Source organism: Trichomycterus rosablanca, chromosome 24 (genome assembly GCF_030014385.1).
Source record: "Trichomycterus rosablanca isolate fTriRos1 chromosome 24, fTriRos1.hap1, whole genome shotgun sequence".
In the NCBI taxonomy this organism is placed as follows: domain Eukaryota; kingdom Metazoa; phylum Chordata; class Actinopteri; order Siluriformes; family Trichomycteridae; genus Trichomycterus; species Trichomycterus rosablanca.
The window spans coordinates 3,824,210-3,839,562 of record NC_086011.1 but is presented as its reverse complement, the minus strand read 5'-3'; the positions used below and the strand labels follow the sequence as shown (position 1 = coordinate 3,839,562).

Genomic DNA, 15,353 nt, shown 5'->3' with positions numbered 1-15,353 from the left:
ATGGTCTTTATGGTAGAATTGTAGAACAGGTAAGTTTACTGTTGAGTAAAAGGCGTATGCCAGCCTGTTTGCAGTTATTTGATCTGATTAGATGTAAATTGACCTATTTGTGTGGAATCTCTGGAAACAACAGGCACTGTTTTATGTGGGTAATAGCATCCCTACAGCAGCATCATGATCTGGGTGTGCCTTAGCAGCATCAACAGGGAGACTGTTAAGAATTGGATGTGGAAATGCAGTCAAGTACAAAAACAACATTAAAGAAAACCTGCTCAGGATCTCCTCCTCAACAGTTCACCTTTCAACAGAACAATAACCTGAAACATACCCCCAAAATCACACTGGATTTGCCTCTGGGCATGTCTCTGAATGTCCTTCAGCCAAAGTGTAGAATTACATCCTGTCAAACATCTCTGGAGAGACCTAAAGATGGCAGTTCGCAAGCACACGCCATCCAATCTGACCAAATGTGAGAGGATCTGCCATGAATAAATGGATGAACTGCACAGGTTCAGGTGTGCAAAGCTTGAGGTATATCCAAGAAGACCTGCAGCTCTAATTGCTACCTTAAAGGCCTTCTAAAGAATATTGAATAAAGGGTCTGAATACTACTGTGAATAACTGATTTCAGTATTAAAATTTTCAAATCGTGTTTTATTTGGTCTTGATGATAAAAGTGCCAATTATATCAATCAATTAAAAATCAAATGCACAACACAAAGTGTCCACAAAAGTCAAGGGGTATGAATAGTTACTGAATACAATGTATGTTTAATATAACATAAATCTGCATGTTTGGATATTCTGGTGAGTAAAAGTACGGCTTGTTGTTTACATACTATTATTTCTATACTATTTAGTATACTAGTATGCTATAGTCCTATAGTGTATCACTGTATACATAAATACACGCATAGCGTTCTCACTTACTACGTAGTACGGTAGTATGCAGTTTTGTCATTGGCTGGCTGGTGTTTCGTGCGCTGTGATTGGTGGGCGGGGTGTCAGAGGGTTTCCCAGTCAAGCTCATTCAGTTTAAAAAGCCCATTGTTAAACGCGTGATGTGACTGAGCTGAGAGGAACTGAGACTGAGACTGAGACTGAACTGAGACTGAGACTGAACTGAGACTGAACTGAGACTGAGACTGAGACTGAGACTGAGAGTCTGTAACTAACAATAATTCACTTTTTTACATCTGCCTCACTTTGGAAATATTCGTATTTAATCAGGATGGACATGATTTCAGGAATGCAGAAGGTGAGAATGTACCAAATTCATTTTCTTTTTATTATTTTGAAGTTTTAGACTTGCTCTAGTGTTGAATATGAATAGAATTAGTTTATAAGTTCATTTAAGAGTAGTGGGACGTGTTAGATCCATGTGCCCTGTCCTTGACGTTTGGAGATAAAAGATTCACGGTTACATGTATAACACTGGTATAAATAAAGTTACTGTTCATGTTAATTTTATAATATAACATAAACAAAGTAAACTTACACGTTGCTTTAAATGTTTCACTGTGGTATAAAAGTCTAGGTTACAATTTACTGTAAAAGTTATTTAGTTTTGGTAAAAATTATGTAATAATAATGATTATGTAGTTACAACTACATGCATATACTTTATTTACAGTCAAATATTTAACACTACATCAGAAAATAAAATACTGTACATGAATACTTTGTTTCTCTATGTTTAAACAGTGTAAATGTACCCTAATTTAATTCCATTTGCTAGGAAATGTGTAATAATGCGAATAAATTGTACACTTGATACAATACAATACAAGAACATGTACACTGTATGGACAAAAGTATTGGGACACGCTTTCTAATGATTGGATTCACATGTTTCAGGCACAACAGTTGCTAACGGGTGTTATAAATCTATTATATAAAAAAATATATCCTTCCAACTTTGCAGCAACAGTTTAGGGAAGGCCCCTCACTGTTCCAGCATGACTGTACCCCTGCATACCAACAAGCACTTAAGTTAAAAATTTCAGAGGTCTGACCTCAGCCTACTGAACAGCTCTGTATGAACTGGAACATTAACTGATGCTTTCAGTACCCAGCCATACAAATGCTTTTCTATGGCAGAATGGGCACAAATTCCCACAGACATACGTCCATACCATTTGTATTTTTCAATGTGATGTCGAACAAGCTGATGGTTAGGTGTCTTAAAGCTTTTGGCCATATAGTGTACCTTTAAAGACATTTTAAGAGGAGGACAGCTTTTGTTTGATACCCCTGGTTATTGTGAGATTGTCGCACTGAATAAGTTTGTATCATTAAACAAAACATGAAGTTACACAAATGACAATAAAATAGTAATTCAAACATTTTTACTAAAATACACAAAAAGGTTACTATATTAATTAAATAAAAAAGGGGTACCTTTAAATACTGGTAGGTAAAATAGCTAAAATCCCAATAGTATATGTAATCTATATCCACCAGTGTTACATATATATCACAATAAATAAACTGTAGAAAAGTGGTAAGAATGATTGCTTGTGTTATATTTTTCTGCTTTGTGTCAGAAAAACTGATTCATATTTACACCACCACATATTCATCTTAAACCCATAATAACAGCAGTCTGGTTTTATTACTCAGTACCATTAGTCTGAGTTGACTCAGTATCTCATCACTCATGTTTTTGGTTTGCTTTAATCCTGTTAATGTACTTTGGTCTTTCTAGGCTCCAGCATGAGCTTTCTGAAAATAAAACATCAACACATTGACTCAGACTTCCTCTCTGCATGGTGTTTAATGTTCTACTGTCTGGGAGAACTTTCGTCTGTTAGCACACTGTCTGCCCGGTGCGGGCCGTGCTGTTGCTGTACTGGTGGATATTGAGGGTTTTATGACCGAGCTGTTTGTCTAACAGTTTGTCTAGGGCTACTTGACATGTATGGAATAACTTCCAGCAAATTTCCCTTTTATAACATACAAAGCAAAAGCGAAGAACACTGCGTCATAAAGTGATGATCTGTTTCCTTTACCTAGTCTGTTATTTTCTTATAACTGGACAAATTTTGTGTGTCCTTGCTTATACCATTATACCAACATGAAAAGTCTTTGTTTGCTTTGCTTTAGGTGCTCAGGTGGCGCAATGGTGTATTACGCTAGCCTACCACCGCTGAGATCTGGGTTTGAATCTCAGCAGTGCTATCAGCTGGCTGGGCCTCTACACAGACCTGATTGGCTATTTTTCTAGAGTGGTAATGGTCAAAGCCTTGTGATGAATTAGTGTCCTACTACTACTACACTACTGTTGTTTTTATGTTTTACTTACCTCAGCATTCAATGCACCTGTTGTGTGAGCTTGTAGCTGAGCTGGTGGAAGAGCTTTAGTGGGACAACAATTTGACAGACTGACTTGGTATTTTGTAACCATGCCACACTGAAAGTGTGATGTCTCTATATATATTTTTATGCAGCTAAATTTATGCAATCAGTGTAACTCTTGCCATATTTCACTACATTAAATGGGTGTCCACATTTTTCCTGTTCATTCTGAATGATGTATTATTGTTGGTGTTGGCCAAGTGAAGTTTATAACTTTTAAGTGGAGCAATAAGTAATCTATTTAAAACCCAATTATGTTTTGTTACTCAGTCCACGGTTATTTAACATCTTTGTTCTATTTGGATGTTTTTCTGGGTGATGAATGGCCACTTGACCTGTGAACATTTGTGGAAACTTGAGCCAAACAAAACGGCTTTTCAGACGTTCCCAGTCATTCATTAGTGCGTGTCAGGTGCTCAGAGTGTGTCGAAGAGGTGCAATGTGAGGTTTTAACACTAATATGTTACATACTTGCTGTGCACACACCAGGATCTATGTGTGAGGTTAATATTTCAGCCTTTTTCAGAAGGACTTTGTTGTCACGGTTGCTTGCACTGTGTTGTGCTCACTCTCTATCAGGTTATTCTTTTCCTCACACTTCATCATGGGCTTACGCTGCAGTCTTTATGGGGTGGCGCTGACAGCTCGGGTGTGATTTGAGTGCTACAGGGTTATATACGTGTTAACAGAACGGTCATGACAAATGGCTTCTGAAAGATAGAAAACTTTTGGACCTTCTGTCATCACATATCTCCCATTCCCATGTCCTTATTACATCTCCCATTGCTGTCCTCTTATATATTTGCCCTTTCTGAACAATTAAGCTGCTCATTCTAGGACAGAGATGCTGTAGCTTGTGTAGTGATAGCTTAGCAGTGAAGGTTTAAACCCTGGTACTGTCAGAGTGCCAGAGAATATCTGCTGGGTCAAAAAGTACATCCATCTACTAGGGTGTTAACTTAGTGAGGAAGATGGTTCAATAATGCCATTTAACTTTGTTGCTATTATTAGGTATACCTGGTTTGGTCACTTCTCCGTGCCCATATGAATAGGACTAGTTTGACCTAATTTATTAAAAAGTACATAGAACAATGGCCTCTTGACAAGGTCAAGTTGGTTGGGAGCCTACAAAAAGCAGGTTTGCCATAAACACCAAGCTGCTGGAACATTACCGGCACTGTCCACAGTCAAGCAAGCTTTATATTGCCATGGCTTCAAGATTAAGACTTTAAAGGTGGCTCCTGCTCCAAAATCAGCACCATTAAACTTGACTGAAGTTAGTTGCTAATCACATGGGCAAAGACAGCGCAGTAGCAGTCTCGACTTAGAGCTACAACAACAAAATATGATAATGACACAGTTGCTAATTACTGTTTTGGCATGAACGTATTTATGTGTTATTACTTATTACTCTGAAATGACAAATTCCTTCTGATTTTTTATTTAATGTAAGCAAAAAGGCTGGCATACATAGCATATGGTCTCAGAATGTTGCACACCCCTTAGAGAGCTGATGATCTTGTATATATCTTCTCTGGAGCCTAGATAACAAGTGCATACTTGTTCATGTTTACAAGCGATTTAGTCATTCATTAGTAGACTGAGTATCAGTTTGGGGCCTGAAGAACTTCAGCATTAAAGAGCGTAGTGAGTAAGTTTGAAGAAGGTGACCATATGGCAGTCAGGATGGACCGGGTGAATCACAGTTCCTAGAAGACTTTGTTCCCTGCTGTAGGCTGTTGGGCTGTCTAAATAACTGGGAAGAGTCACATCATGCAAAGATTAATTGTGTTAGTTAAAAAGAACCATTTGAGATTTTGAAGAACCATTTTAAGTTCAGCAAAATCTGTCTATATGGTATATTGGTTCTAGAACCAGTAACCAGCCGAAGAACCCCTAAGGAACCATTTTCTTTTTGTACTTTTACAAATGGTAGAAATGTCAAAAACACTGAAAATATAGTTTCTGTTAAAATTCTCTAAATACTGATGATTTTCTCCCTCTTTTTCCCTTTGTCATTTTTTTCTCCCCAGATGTCAGTGGGGCAGCCGCCAGCGGGAAGGGGTGCGGTGTGTCTGACATGTAAAGGGATCTGCTCTGGATTCCAGCCACATTCCTGGAGGTGATTTATTTTCTCTGTAAAAATGTAAAGAAAATGAGGACATGGCTCACTTGGTCTACACCCTATTCCCTTGATGTTTGTGGAATGCTGCGCTCGCTCCACCATGAGTCTGCCTCTTGCCTTTGTGGGCGTCTCTGTTTACATTTCCATGAGCATGAAAGTTGATTTGCGGCAAATAGACAGGACAGTCTAAACTGACTAAAATGTTCTTTTTAAAAGCTTTTTTCTCTTGATTGAGTTTGGTTTATTTTTAAACATCATTATCAAAACATGCCTAACAGGGCACCAGTTGCTTTATAATAGCATAGTCTTTGGGCTAGAGTAAGAACTGACTAATTTTCTCATTTGTATTCCATTAGAAAAGCGTGTACGCTGTGCCACTGCAGTCAGGAAGATCACCTCAGCTCAGATGTCGATGATGACCATAAAATGGGCCATCTGCTGGCAGACTCCAAACACGCCCATCTGACGGCCAAGGTGAAAGGAGGAGATGGTCTGAGGATCTACAAACGCAACCGCATGATCGTCACCAATCCTGTAGTGTCCCGCAAAGACCCCACCTTCAACACCATCACTTATGACTGGGCACCAGCTGGCCTGACTCAAAAACTGGTGAGAAATAAGGAGGGACGTTCTTTAAATGGTTGCATTAAGTGTTATAAACATCTGGTGAAGTTTAAATGAAAAATAACAAAACATATTATGAACTAGTTGCTGAACAAACTATTCTGTGAGCTGTCTGAGAACTGTTTTTGCCATGTTGAGATGATTTCAGAGACGTGGGTGCCTCCTTGATTCCTCGCTCCTACGCTCTTAAGCCTTTGACCTGGACATTAATCTGTGAGGCCTCCATTTTAATGATGCATATGTTTTCTAAAAGCACTCAAGGATCAAGAAGATAGGAGGCTTCCAGGTTTCAGGCATCCATGTGTCATGTCATTTTCATACTAGCCTGTGACATAAGCGTATGGTAGTGATAAAGTGCCCAAATGTCTTGGAAACAATACAAATAAAAGCAACAAATCCTGGTTTATTATTAGTATTTCAATAACAAAAATTTCTTTCTTCACATCCTTGTTGGAAGAAGCTGGGAATAAAGGTAAATGACAAGCTACCTTTAAAGAAATGAGACACACCTCATGAGTAGAGTCCAGGCTGTCCCTAGGTGATGAAAGCCAGCTTGGCTTGGGGTCCAAGAATATTAACGTGTCACAGGGGCCACAATGCATTTGAGGAGTTCATTATTATTCTAACAACTGTGAACGTTCCTTTTAGAGAATTTCAGTAAAGCATTGGCAATGGATTACCTGACGGGTCACTGGTGTTATTTTTATTGTACATAATTTTTGTACAGCTGTGTGTGGTATGGGGCATAAAAAAGACTTCATTGTCTATTTGCATCTGGCTCAGAGGTGGTTGTTTGGATAAGCAGTCGACGGTTGTTTAGTATCAGGGGAATGAAATGATATCTTCTGATGACTTTAATAATCTGGGGCTCTGAACTGCTGCCCGGGGAATAAAAGTGACCTTTTCTCTAGCACAGCTGCTGGCTGTCACAGCTCCTGTTCGTATACCAAATTCCAGTTTGTCCTGGCCAGACTTTATCGATGTTCCATTCGGCTTTAGTGCGGCGATTAGCCCTGCCAGAGGCACTCTATGTGGTTTTTGTTGTCGGTGGGGTGGAGATCTGGAAATAAGCCGTCTGCTTTAGTATTCCGCTCTCAGCTGCCAGGAAGCGTGTCCACTGTGTGCTGGAGCAAAAGACTTTCATCTCTCAGGGGAGTGAGCAACTATTTTTTCAGCTATCCGAGCGGCCCCGTCTTTTCCTGAAATCCTGTGTGCACTAGCTTTGTTCTCTGTAGCCGGCTTGGCAGGTTCACCGCAGTGGAATTTGAAATTGGGGTTCGTCTATTTGAGGCAGATGAGAAGGCATTTCCAGAACCAAGAGAGCAAGGAGTTCTTTTAAAAAATGTATCTCTAACCACTGAGAGTGATGTGAAGTTTGATGTTATGAGCAGCATACTAGTCTAGTAAATAACTGTATTAACATTGTCTCAGAACATTTAATATCTCCCATATTGATGGTGCTCAAAAACGTGAGAGTTAGTATTCAATTAAATAATTTAAATATTTTTATGGCTGGTCTTTCCTAAAAATGTAACACTGACTTCTCACAGACACCGAGCTCTGTCGTGTTGGCATTCCATGTGTGCACTGACACTGCCAGTGTCCTGCTTCTACACTGTCAACACCTTGCTACAGGTCACAGATATTCTAGGCCTCTGAGGGTAAAACTGTATCACCATTATGATTCAACCCCATACGTTTGTTCTCTTTTAGTCGGTTTGTCATTTCCATGAACTCTATTATTCTGTAAAAACCATACAGCTACACTTTGGCAACTGTGGTGCAGCTGATGGTCTCAGGGGTCCAGTGTGCCAGGAGGTTAGAACACAAAGTCATACAGAAACCAAATTCTAATTACCCACTTATTTTGAGGCAAATGCTAAATTTTAATTTAAGTTACCATGCAGCTACAGTCATACACTTGTAGGGAACACGCGTGTTGTTGCAATCTTGGGATTTCACTGTTTTTTGCTAAATGTTCTCAGGCTCTAGTTTTTCACATCAAGCTGTTTTACATTAAGTGTTTTGCCTGTGGGAGGTACAGATACACATATAAACCTGAATTCAAGTTTTAGGCACAACAATTGGTAATAGGTGTAATAAATCGTAAAGGAAAATACATAAAATGTGCATGAAGACATGAAGGAAAGCTCAGTCTGCACAGAGCCCTGACCTCAGCCCCACTGAACAGCTTTGGAATTAACTGGAACATTAATTAAAGCTTTCTTGACCATCATCAGTGCCCAGCTATACAAATGCTCGTCAGACAATATGGGCACAAATTCCCACAGACATACTTGTTGAGTGGCAGTTGTTCTAGCTAAAAAGATCACATCAAATGGGATGTCCAAGAAGTTCATGGTCAGGTGTCCAAATACTTTTGGCCATATAGTGTTTATATACCACACACACACACACACACACACACACACACACTGCACTGGGCCATTTAGACATTTGTGGTAACCCAAAGCCTGCCAGTAGAAGCAGTTTTATTATTTGTCATTTAATGGCTGTTTAATTGCTCTTACCGTTTTTTATTAATGCGCTGCTGTTAAGTGCACTGCTTAACAGTTTAACAATGAGCCAGTGTTGCTGTGTGGCTTGGTTGGTTCTTGGCTTAGAAAAAGAACCTGGAAAAGAGGGACGCTGAGTCTCCTGTATGAATGGTGAAGTTTTTACACTAAGCTTACATTGATTTATTGATGTTTGGGTCAGTGAGCCTTTAAGAGGTTAGTAAAACATGTTGTATCGCTACTACACATCCAGTCATTATTTTAAAATGTTAACAGTTTTTTGTATTTCCATCAATTATATTTATTTACAATAAATACTAAAATTCCAAAATTATTTAGGCTAACAAGTAAATGACTTTAAATCCATGATTATATCTATTTTTCCCTTTGTGTTTACCAGGCTATGCAGTACATTGAGCTTCTTCCGGAGGAAATGCAGCCTGTAGCGGGCACGGAGGGGGCATTGTATCGCCGCAGGCAGCTGATGAAGCAGCTTCCCGCTTATGATCATGACCCGTCCAAGTGCCACAGCCTGTCTGAGGCTGAGGTCAAAGCCATGACTCAGTTTGTGAAAAGCTTCAAGGAGGATGCAATGGGGGTAGGTGAGGTAGCCCTGCCTGGAGAAGGAGGAAAGACTGGAGACAAAGATGATGCAGGAAAACAGAAGAGTGAGAAAGATCAAGCAAACCCAGAACCCACCACGAATGGGACGCTGGACGAGCATTGCAAAAAGAATGAATATGTAAGTTTAAACTTTAGGTAAATGCATTTGATGTGGGCATATGCACACACACACACACACACACACACACGAAAGACCCAGCTGTCTATTATTGCCTCTTGACAAGTGTTATAGTTCCAGTTTTGATTATCCTCAGCCAAAAAAAGACACCTGACAGCGCATAGAATATATCCTGGAGCAGAAAAGGGCCTTCCTTAAATCTGTTGCCACAAAGTCAGTAGTTGATTATATCCTCCTGTTAGCACTGGATGTTGCTGAAACACAAACTCAATATTTAGAAGGGGGCCACACATATTTTTGACCATATAGTATATAGCATATTTAAGAGAAGTCACATACAGAGCTGATTTTTAAACACCACATTGTGTATCTGCTAGGTTATGTTTAAATATAAATGAATATAATTTATATTAAATATCAGATTATAATTTAGGATCTAGCAAAAAAAGAAAAAAATTTTATACTCAAAAATCCTCAGTACTGACAATTTATCCTGCTTTACAAGACTTGGACCTGCTTTTGGAAGACCCCAGGTCTCAGTTAATTGCCCCAACTATAGCAAATTAAACTAAATATTTAATGAGCTGTACTTTCAGTATCCTTTTTTGCACAGACTCTCAATTTTTTTCCCTAAAATCAGCCCTCATCTGCAATGCATCTTGTCAACTGCAGCTTTATGTTTGTACGGCAAGGTTTTCATGCAAAATGTTTCTAAGATGAGCCTTTAAAACGGATCAAAGTGTAGTATATCCAGCCCCTTGTGTTCCTCTCAGGTGAGTGATTTGGTCTTAATGAATCCCATCCACTGTGGATCTAGAATAGAAAATATGCATAACAGCTAGACACTTTTATTACCATGACATGCTGCAGTACCAGAACGGCTGCGCTCCTGTTCTGAATTGCTCTTGCACCTCGGCGTCAATAAAAAAAAAGACCATATGGTGCTCGGAGGTTCTGTTGATGGAAATCAGCAGTACTGGTTTTGGTTTTGAAAATGGTTTTCGTTTATGAATAGGCCTTTCATACTGTGCTTTCTACTGATCTGCTTTCTGTCTGAAGTGAGTACAGATTGCAGCCCCTGATCTTTCCAGTGATCTGTCATTTTCTCATTATCCACTTCTGTCTCTCAAAGCTGATGTGTGTCTAACGTATGAAGTCGCTTCACTGCATGCAGGTGAAGCTGAAACAAATCAGTCTTGTTTTATTTTTGTATTTGCTAATTTAATTAAAAAGATAGCTATACTTCTTTTATTTGATTTCTAATGGGGGCCAGTTAGCCTGGTAGATGATGGTTGTGTCTGAGCAAATGTCTATCAGCTTATAAATATGTGGCAGAGATAAAGATGCTGTGATTCTTGTTGGGAGTCACAAGGACAAAAAAAATGTATTAGTGTGACAGCAGAATGTTTTGGAGCAAAGTTATTGAGGCGAGATTAAGATGGTTTGGGGATGTGCAGAGGAGAGATGAGAGGAAGGTTCTGAGGATGGAGCCAGCAGACAGGAGGAGGAGAGAAAGGCCAAAGAGGAAGTTTGAATATAGATGTGGTGAGGGAGGACATGCAGATGGTTGGTGTGACAGAGGAGGATGTTCAGGACAGGGCAGGATGGAGAAGGATGATCCACTGTGTTGACCCCAATGAGGAATAAGAGTGTAATGTGACTAAAAAGTTAGAATTTTGACAGTTTGTTATGATATTCTAAAGGGATTGTAATTTTCTAAGCAGTACTATGTCTAGATGTAATTCTACACTCTGAATACCAGTGTAAGCAACACTTTTTTAATTTTGGAGATGGAATAGATAGTCAGTCTGTCTATTCTGAGGCGATTAGATTGGAAGCAAACTGGGAGAAATAAAACAATGCATCCAGAGTTAAAACCAGGGCAGTAAAAACCAGGGTTCCTGGTTCAGGTCCCACCAATGCCACCAGTGTCCACTGTTGGGCCCTTGAGCAAGGCCTTTAAACCTCAGTTGCTTGCATTGTATTCGGTCATAATTGAAAAGCGCTTTGGATAAACGCATCTGCTTAATGCTGTAAATGTAAATCAAAGAAGTGTGTCACACTGATTTTATAGTTTCAAGATTTAAATAAACACGATTGCTCTAAATGAATGAAAAGAATGGAATGCTTTATGAAAGTCTGAAGCAGATGGAGAATGGTGATTTAGCATTTACAATACGGGTCTAAATTACTATGTGTTTTACGACGGCTTGCTGGGCACATTTACAGGCCTGTAAAAATCTCCGTGTTTTTTTTTTTCCTCCAAATTTTGGCTTGCTGGAATGATTTGTTCATTTTCTGCTTGTTTTTTTCCCCAGCTCTTTGCTCTAGGGGATGCGTGTCTCTAAGGCTGTATTTTATGATGCAGCACACAAAACTTTAAGGTTAATTGTAGTTTCCTGTGTCGATAGAATTATACGAAACATACGCAAATAAAAAACTGGTCTCCTGGAACATTGTGTATTCTTGGCGTTGATAATGTGTGTGTTCAATCTTTTCTTGTGGTGTAAATCGGGAAGTGCTGCCTGTAAAACAGCTCTGCTATTCTCAGATTTCCTGAATTTGGCAAACAGCATGTGGAGCATTTTTTAGTCTTGAAATAAAATCTGAGATCTTAAAGGCTATCGATCATTCAGAAAACATCTCTTGATGCATGCTCAATAATCCAGGTACACAAGTCCACAAAATTGAACCCGTTCATCTGGACACAAAGTCCCGTTGTGTCATCTGGATCTGATTAAACTTTGTGGCATTCAGAAAACACATTTACCAGGTGAACATGTTTAAAATCCCTAAATATGCTGCAGTAGCTGAAATGCCTGAATATAATTCAGGGACTGTAATGCTTAGGTTTAACACACCATTTGCATTTGTGTATGAGTTTGTAGGCTGGCGCAAAACAAATATAAACATACAACAACATCCATCACCCTGTTTTACCTCAACAATGTTTAAAATCCTTCTTCCTCCTTCCTCTCATATTAAACAAAAGCTTTTTTCAGCAAAGTGGGTTGGTCCCAGGTCTGAAAATAATTAAACCTTGAACATCTGTGCTTCATTTTTGTTTTATCATAACAGGAATGCTCGGTTTGGGGCCTGTGGGTTTTACCAGGACAATGTGGATTTCATTATTTTTCATGGGCTAGAAAAGAATGAAATTTAGGCTTTTAGATGTAGTGTGCATATGGAGCTCCAGCTGAAGTTAAAAGTTTACATACACTGTAAGTGAAATATATTTTGGGATTTTAATTATTTCTGCTCCTGTTGTTTTTTTTGTTTTTTTTTACTGAATATTTGGACAGCATTGTTTTTTATATGTTGAAATCTGCTTGGTCAAAAGTACATATATTTCCCTAATCTATTTTCACCTTGATTAGCTGATTTAATTGCAATTATCAAGCTTCAAGCACACATCTGCTTGAATTTTTTGACCAGTCTACTTTTCAGATAATTTGTTGGATTTGTGACACATTGATTTCACATTTATAGCACATTAATAGGTCAAAGATCAGGACCTTTGGGTGTCCGATCTTAATTTTAGTCTGATTTAGCCATTTTGAAATGTTTTTGGTTGTTTTCTGTTTCAAAAGTAGGTGTAGTGTTGTTGTGTGTGCTATGCGGTAATGCTGCAATGCTATGAGTAAAGATACATTACACTGGATTACAGAATAAGCGTGATTTCTGTTGATCTGAATTTTGTCCTTCGTGTTTTTGCAGCATTGCAGTAGATGTGGCCAGCTGGCAGCTCTGGACAGTCTGGTGGTTTATGCAGAGAGAGCAGGATATGACCGGCTCTGGCATCCTACCTGCTTTGTGTGTGCCGAATGTGGTGAGACGCTGGTGGATCTCGTCTACTTCTGGAAGAAAGAGACTCTGCTTTGTGGACGGCACTACTGCCAGAGCCTGAGACAACGCTGTGCAGGCTGTGATGAGGTAAAACCAGTCTCTTACCTGGATCAGAAACATATAATCACATTTACTTGCCCTTTAGTGATAGTGCTGTAAACCTTACTGCCAGGAAAAACAAGCAGTGATTTGTAAATCTACTTTATCAACCAGACATAGCCAACCGTGTCTGTATAGACCCCTGGCTGGATCGAATCTGGATCTCTGGTGGGCTGGCATAATAGACTGCTGTGCCACCCGAGCACCACATATCTAACGAATGATCATAAGAGAGCTACAGATTGCTTCTAAATAGTTGGTAACAAGAAATGATATAAGGAATTTTCATTGGTACCAAACGTGTCTGTATAGAAGTGTTTTTTTTTTTTTAGCTTTTTGACTGACTAATTTGCTGGATTGGCTGATTAGGATTAGGGAAAATGGATAAACTATGCGCCCCTAGGTGTCAGTAAATGAATTTGGAATTGTGTGTTGGCCTTGGATGGATTAGGACCTTGCACCCAAGCTTTCTGGGTGGTGGTGGACCCACCGTAAACCTGACTAAGACAAAGTGGTTTGTGAAAATACATGAATGAATGGGAATGATGTGTGGGAATGATGTTTCACTGGCAGGTTAGCTGAAAAAACTGAGATGAGCGTTCAACAAAAACAAGTTTTATCATGTCTCAATGCTTCTAAGGTTTCGTTGTCCTACTACAGTACATTGATATAAATGTAATGAGCTTTTTTGTCAGAATATCTGTATGGGAATGAGTGCTTACATGTCTATGACCTATGACACGACTCCATTTTTATAGTTATTGGACAACCTCTGACTGATTTATGTGTTTGTTATGGATTAAATTGATGGGCTTTTATGACCTGTGACCGCTGAGCTTACAAATCTGGTTTGCCCTTTTAACTCTTTCTTTCTCTGTCTTGTGCAGCTGATCTTCTCTGAGACGTTCCATAAGCACGCGAATGGGCAGGTCTGGCATAAGGAGCATTTCTGCTGCTGGCAGTGTGGTCAGAGCCTCAACGTTCAGTGTGGCTGCACCAATCCGAGTCAATCCAGAAAAAGTCAACACTGAATCCACCCACTCAACACAGTGAATCTGCTCGGACTGACTTGCGTGAATCCTCAGAAGCTGGATGGCATCAGTGTTATCTTTGTTTGATCTATGGTCTGGATTATTGTGGGTGTCTGTAGATGTTGAGGAGATGACTTCATATTATTTGGTTTAGATAGTTGAGGCCGTTCTTTTTAATTGAATAGAATGAACGATCGTGTTTCCCAAAGCCTCTGCATTTTCTGACACAGTTGTGAATTGAATGATCCACGCCCGGCTGTTAGAGAAAAACCATGCTGCACTTACGCGTCACTCCATGATATAATGCGCTCACGAGCCTGACTTGGCTGAGGGGAGGGGATGCGGTGATTAGGGTGGGCCATTAGCGCTGGGACCCTTGTGCATTATGTTAAAGCACATTAGAACTTTTGGATGAGTCAGATGTGGGTGTTGTTTGAAACTGTTCTAAATGTTTAGGTTATGTTGCAAACCCAAACATGTATTGCCTTCTCTGCAAGCAAGGCTTGAAATTAACATTGTCCTTTCCTAAATGAATTTAAATTTTGCAATTGGTGTAAACTTCATTTATGTTTTGGGAATTTATGCTGCTGACTCGAGAAAATGTTTTGTATAGTCAATATACAGTGTATCACAAAAGTGAGTACACCCCTCACATTTCTGCAGATATTTAAGTATATCTTTTCATGGGACAACACTGACAAAATGACACTTTGACACAATGAAAAGTAGTCTGTGTGCAGCTTATATAACAGTGTAAATTTATTCTTCCCTCAAAATAACTCAATACACAGCCATTAATGTCTAAACCACCGGCAACAAAAATGAGTACACCCCTAAGAGACTACACCCCTAAATGTCCAAATTGAGCACTGCTTGTCATTTTCCCTCCAAAATGTCATGTGACTCGTTAGTGTTACTAGGTCTCAGGTGTGCATAGGGAGCAGGTGTGTTCAATTTAGTAGTACAGCTCTCACACTCTCTCATACTGGTCACTGAAAGTTCCAACATGGCAC

At 39.4% G+C, this 15,353-nt stretch overlaps 1 protein-coding gene across 1 annotated transcript; it reads left to right on the top strand.

The window, feature by feature from the left end:
* Positions 1-1,137: 1,137 nt before the first annotated feature.
* On the top strand, positions 1,138-14,775 carry lmcd1 (LIM and cysteine-rich domains 1). Its single transcript, XM_062986930.1, has 6 exons — positions 1,138-1,258; positions 5,391-5,479; positions 5,839-6,091; positions 9,023-9,364; positions 13,082-13,297; positions 14,197-14,775. The coding sequence occupies exons 1-6, from the start codon at positions 1,232-1,234 to the stop codon at positions 14,338-14,340; spliced, it is 1,071 nt and encodes a 356-aa protein (XP_062843000.1). The 5' UTR covers positions 1,138-1,231; the 3' UTR covers positions 14,341-14,775.
* The last annotated feature ends 578 nt before the right edge of the window (positions 14,776-15,353 follow it).

What these genes read in the sequence shown, in the direction of transcription:
- lmcd1 (XM_062986930.1), top strand. Translation starts at nt 1,232, where the DNA reads ATGGACATGATTTCAGGAATGCAGAAG. An exon ending in TTCCAGCCACATTCCTGGAG is followed by an intron (nt 5,480 to 5,838) that starts GTGATTTATTTT and finishes GTATTCCATTAG; the next exon opens with AAAAGCGTGTACGCTGTGCC. An exon ending in CTGGCCTGACTCAAAAACTG is followed by an intron (nt 6,092 to 9,022) that starts GTGAGAAATAAG and finishes TGTGTTTACCAG; the next exon opens with GCTATGCAGTACATTGAGCT.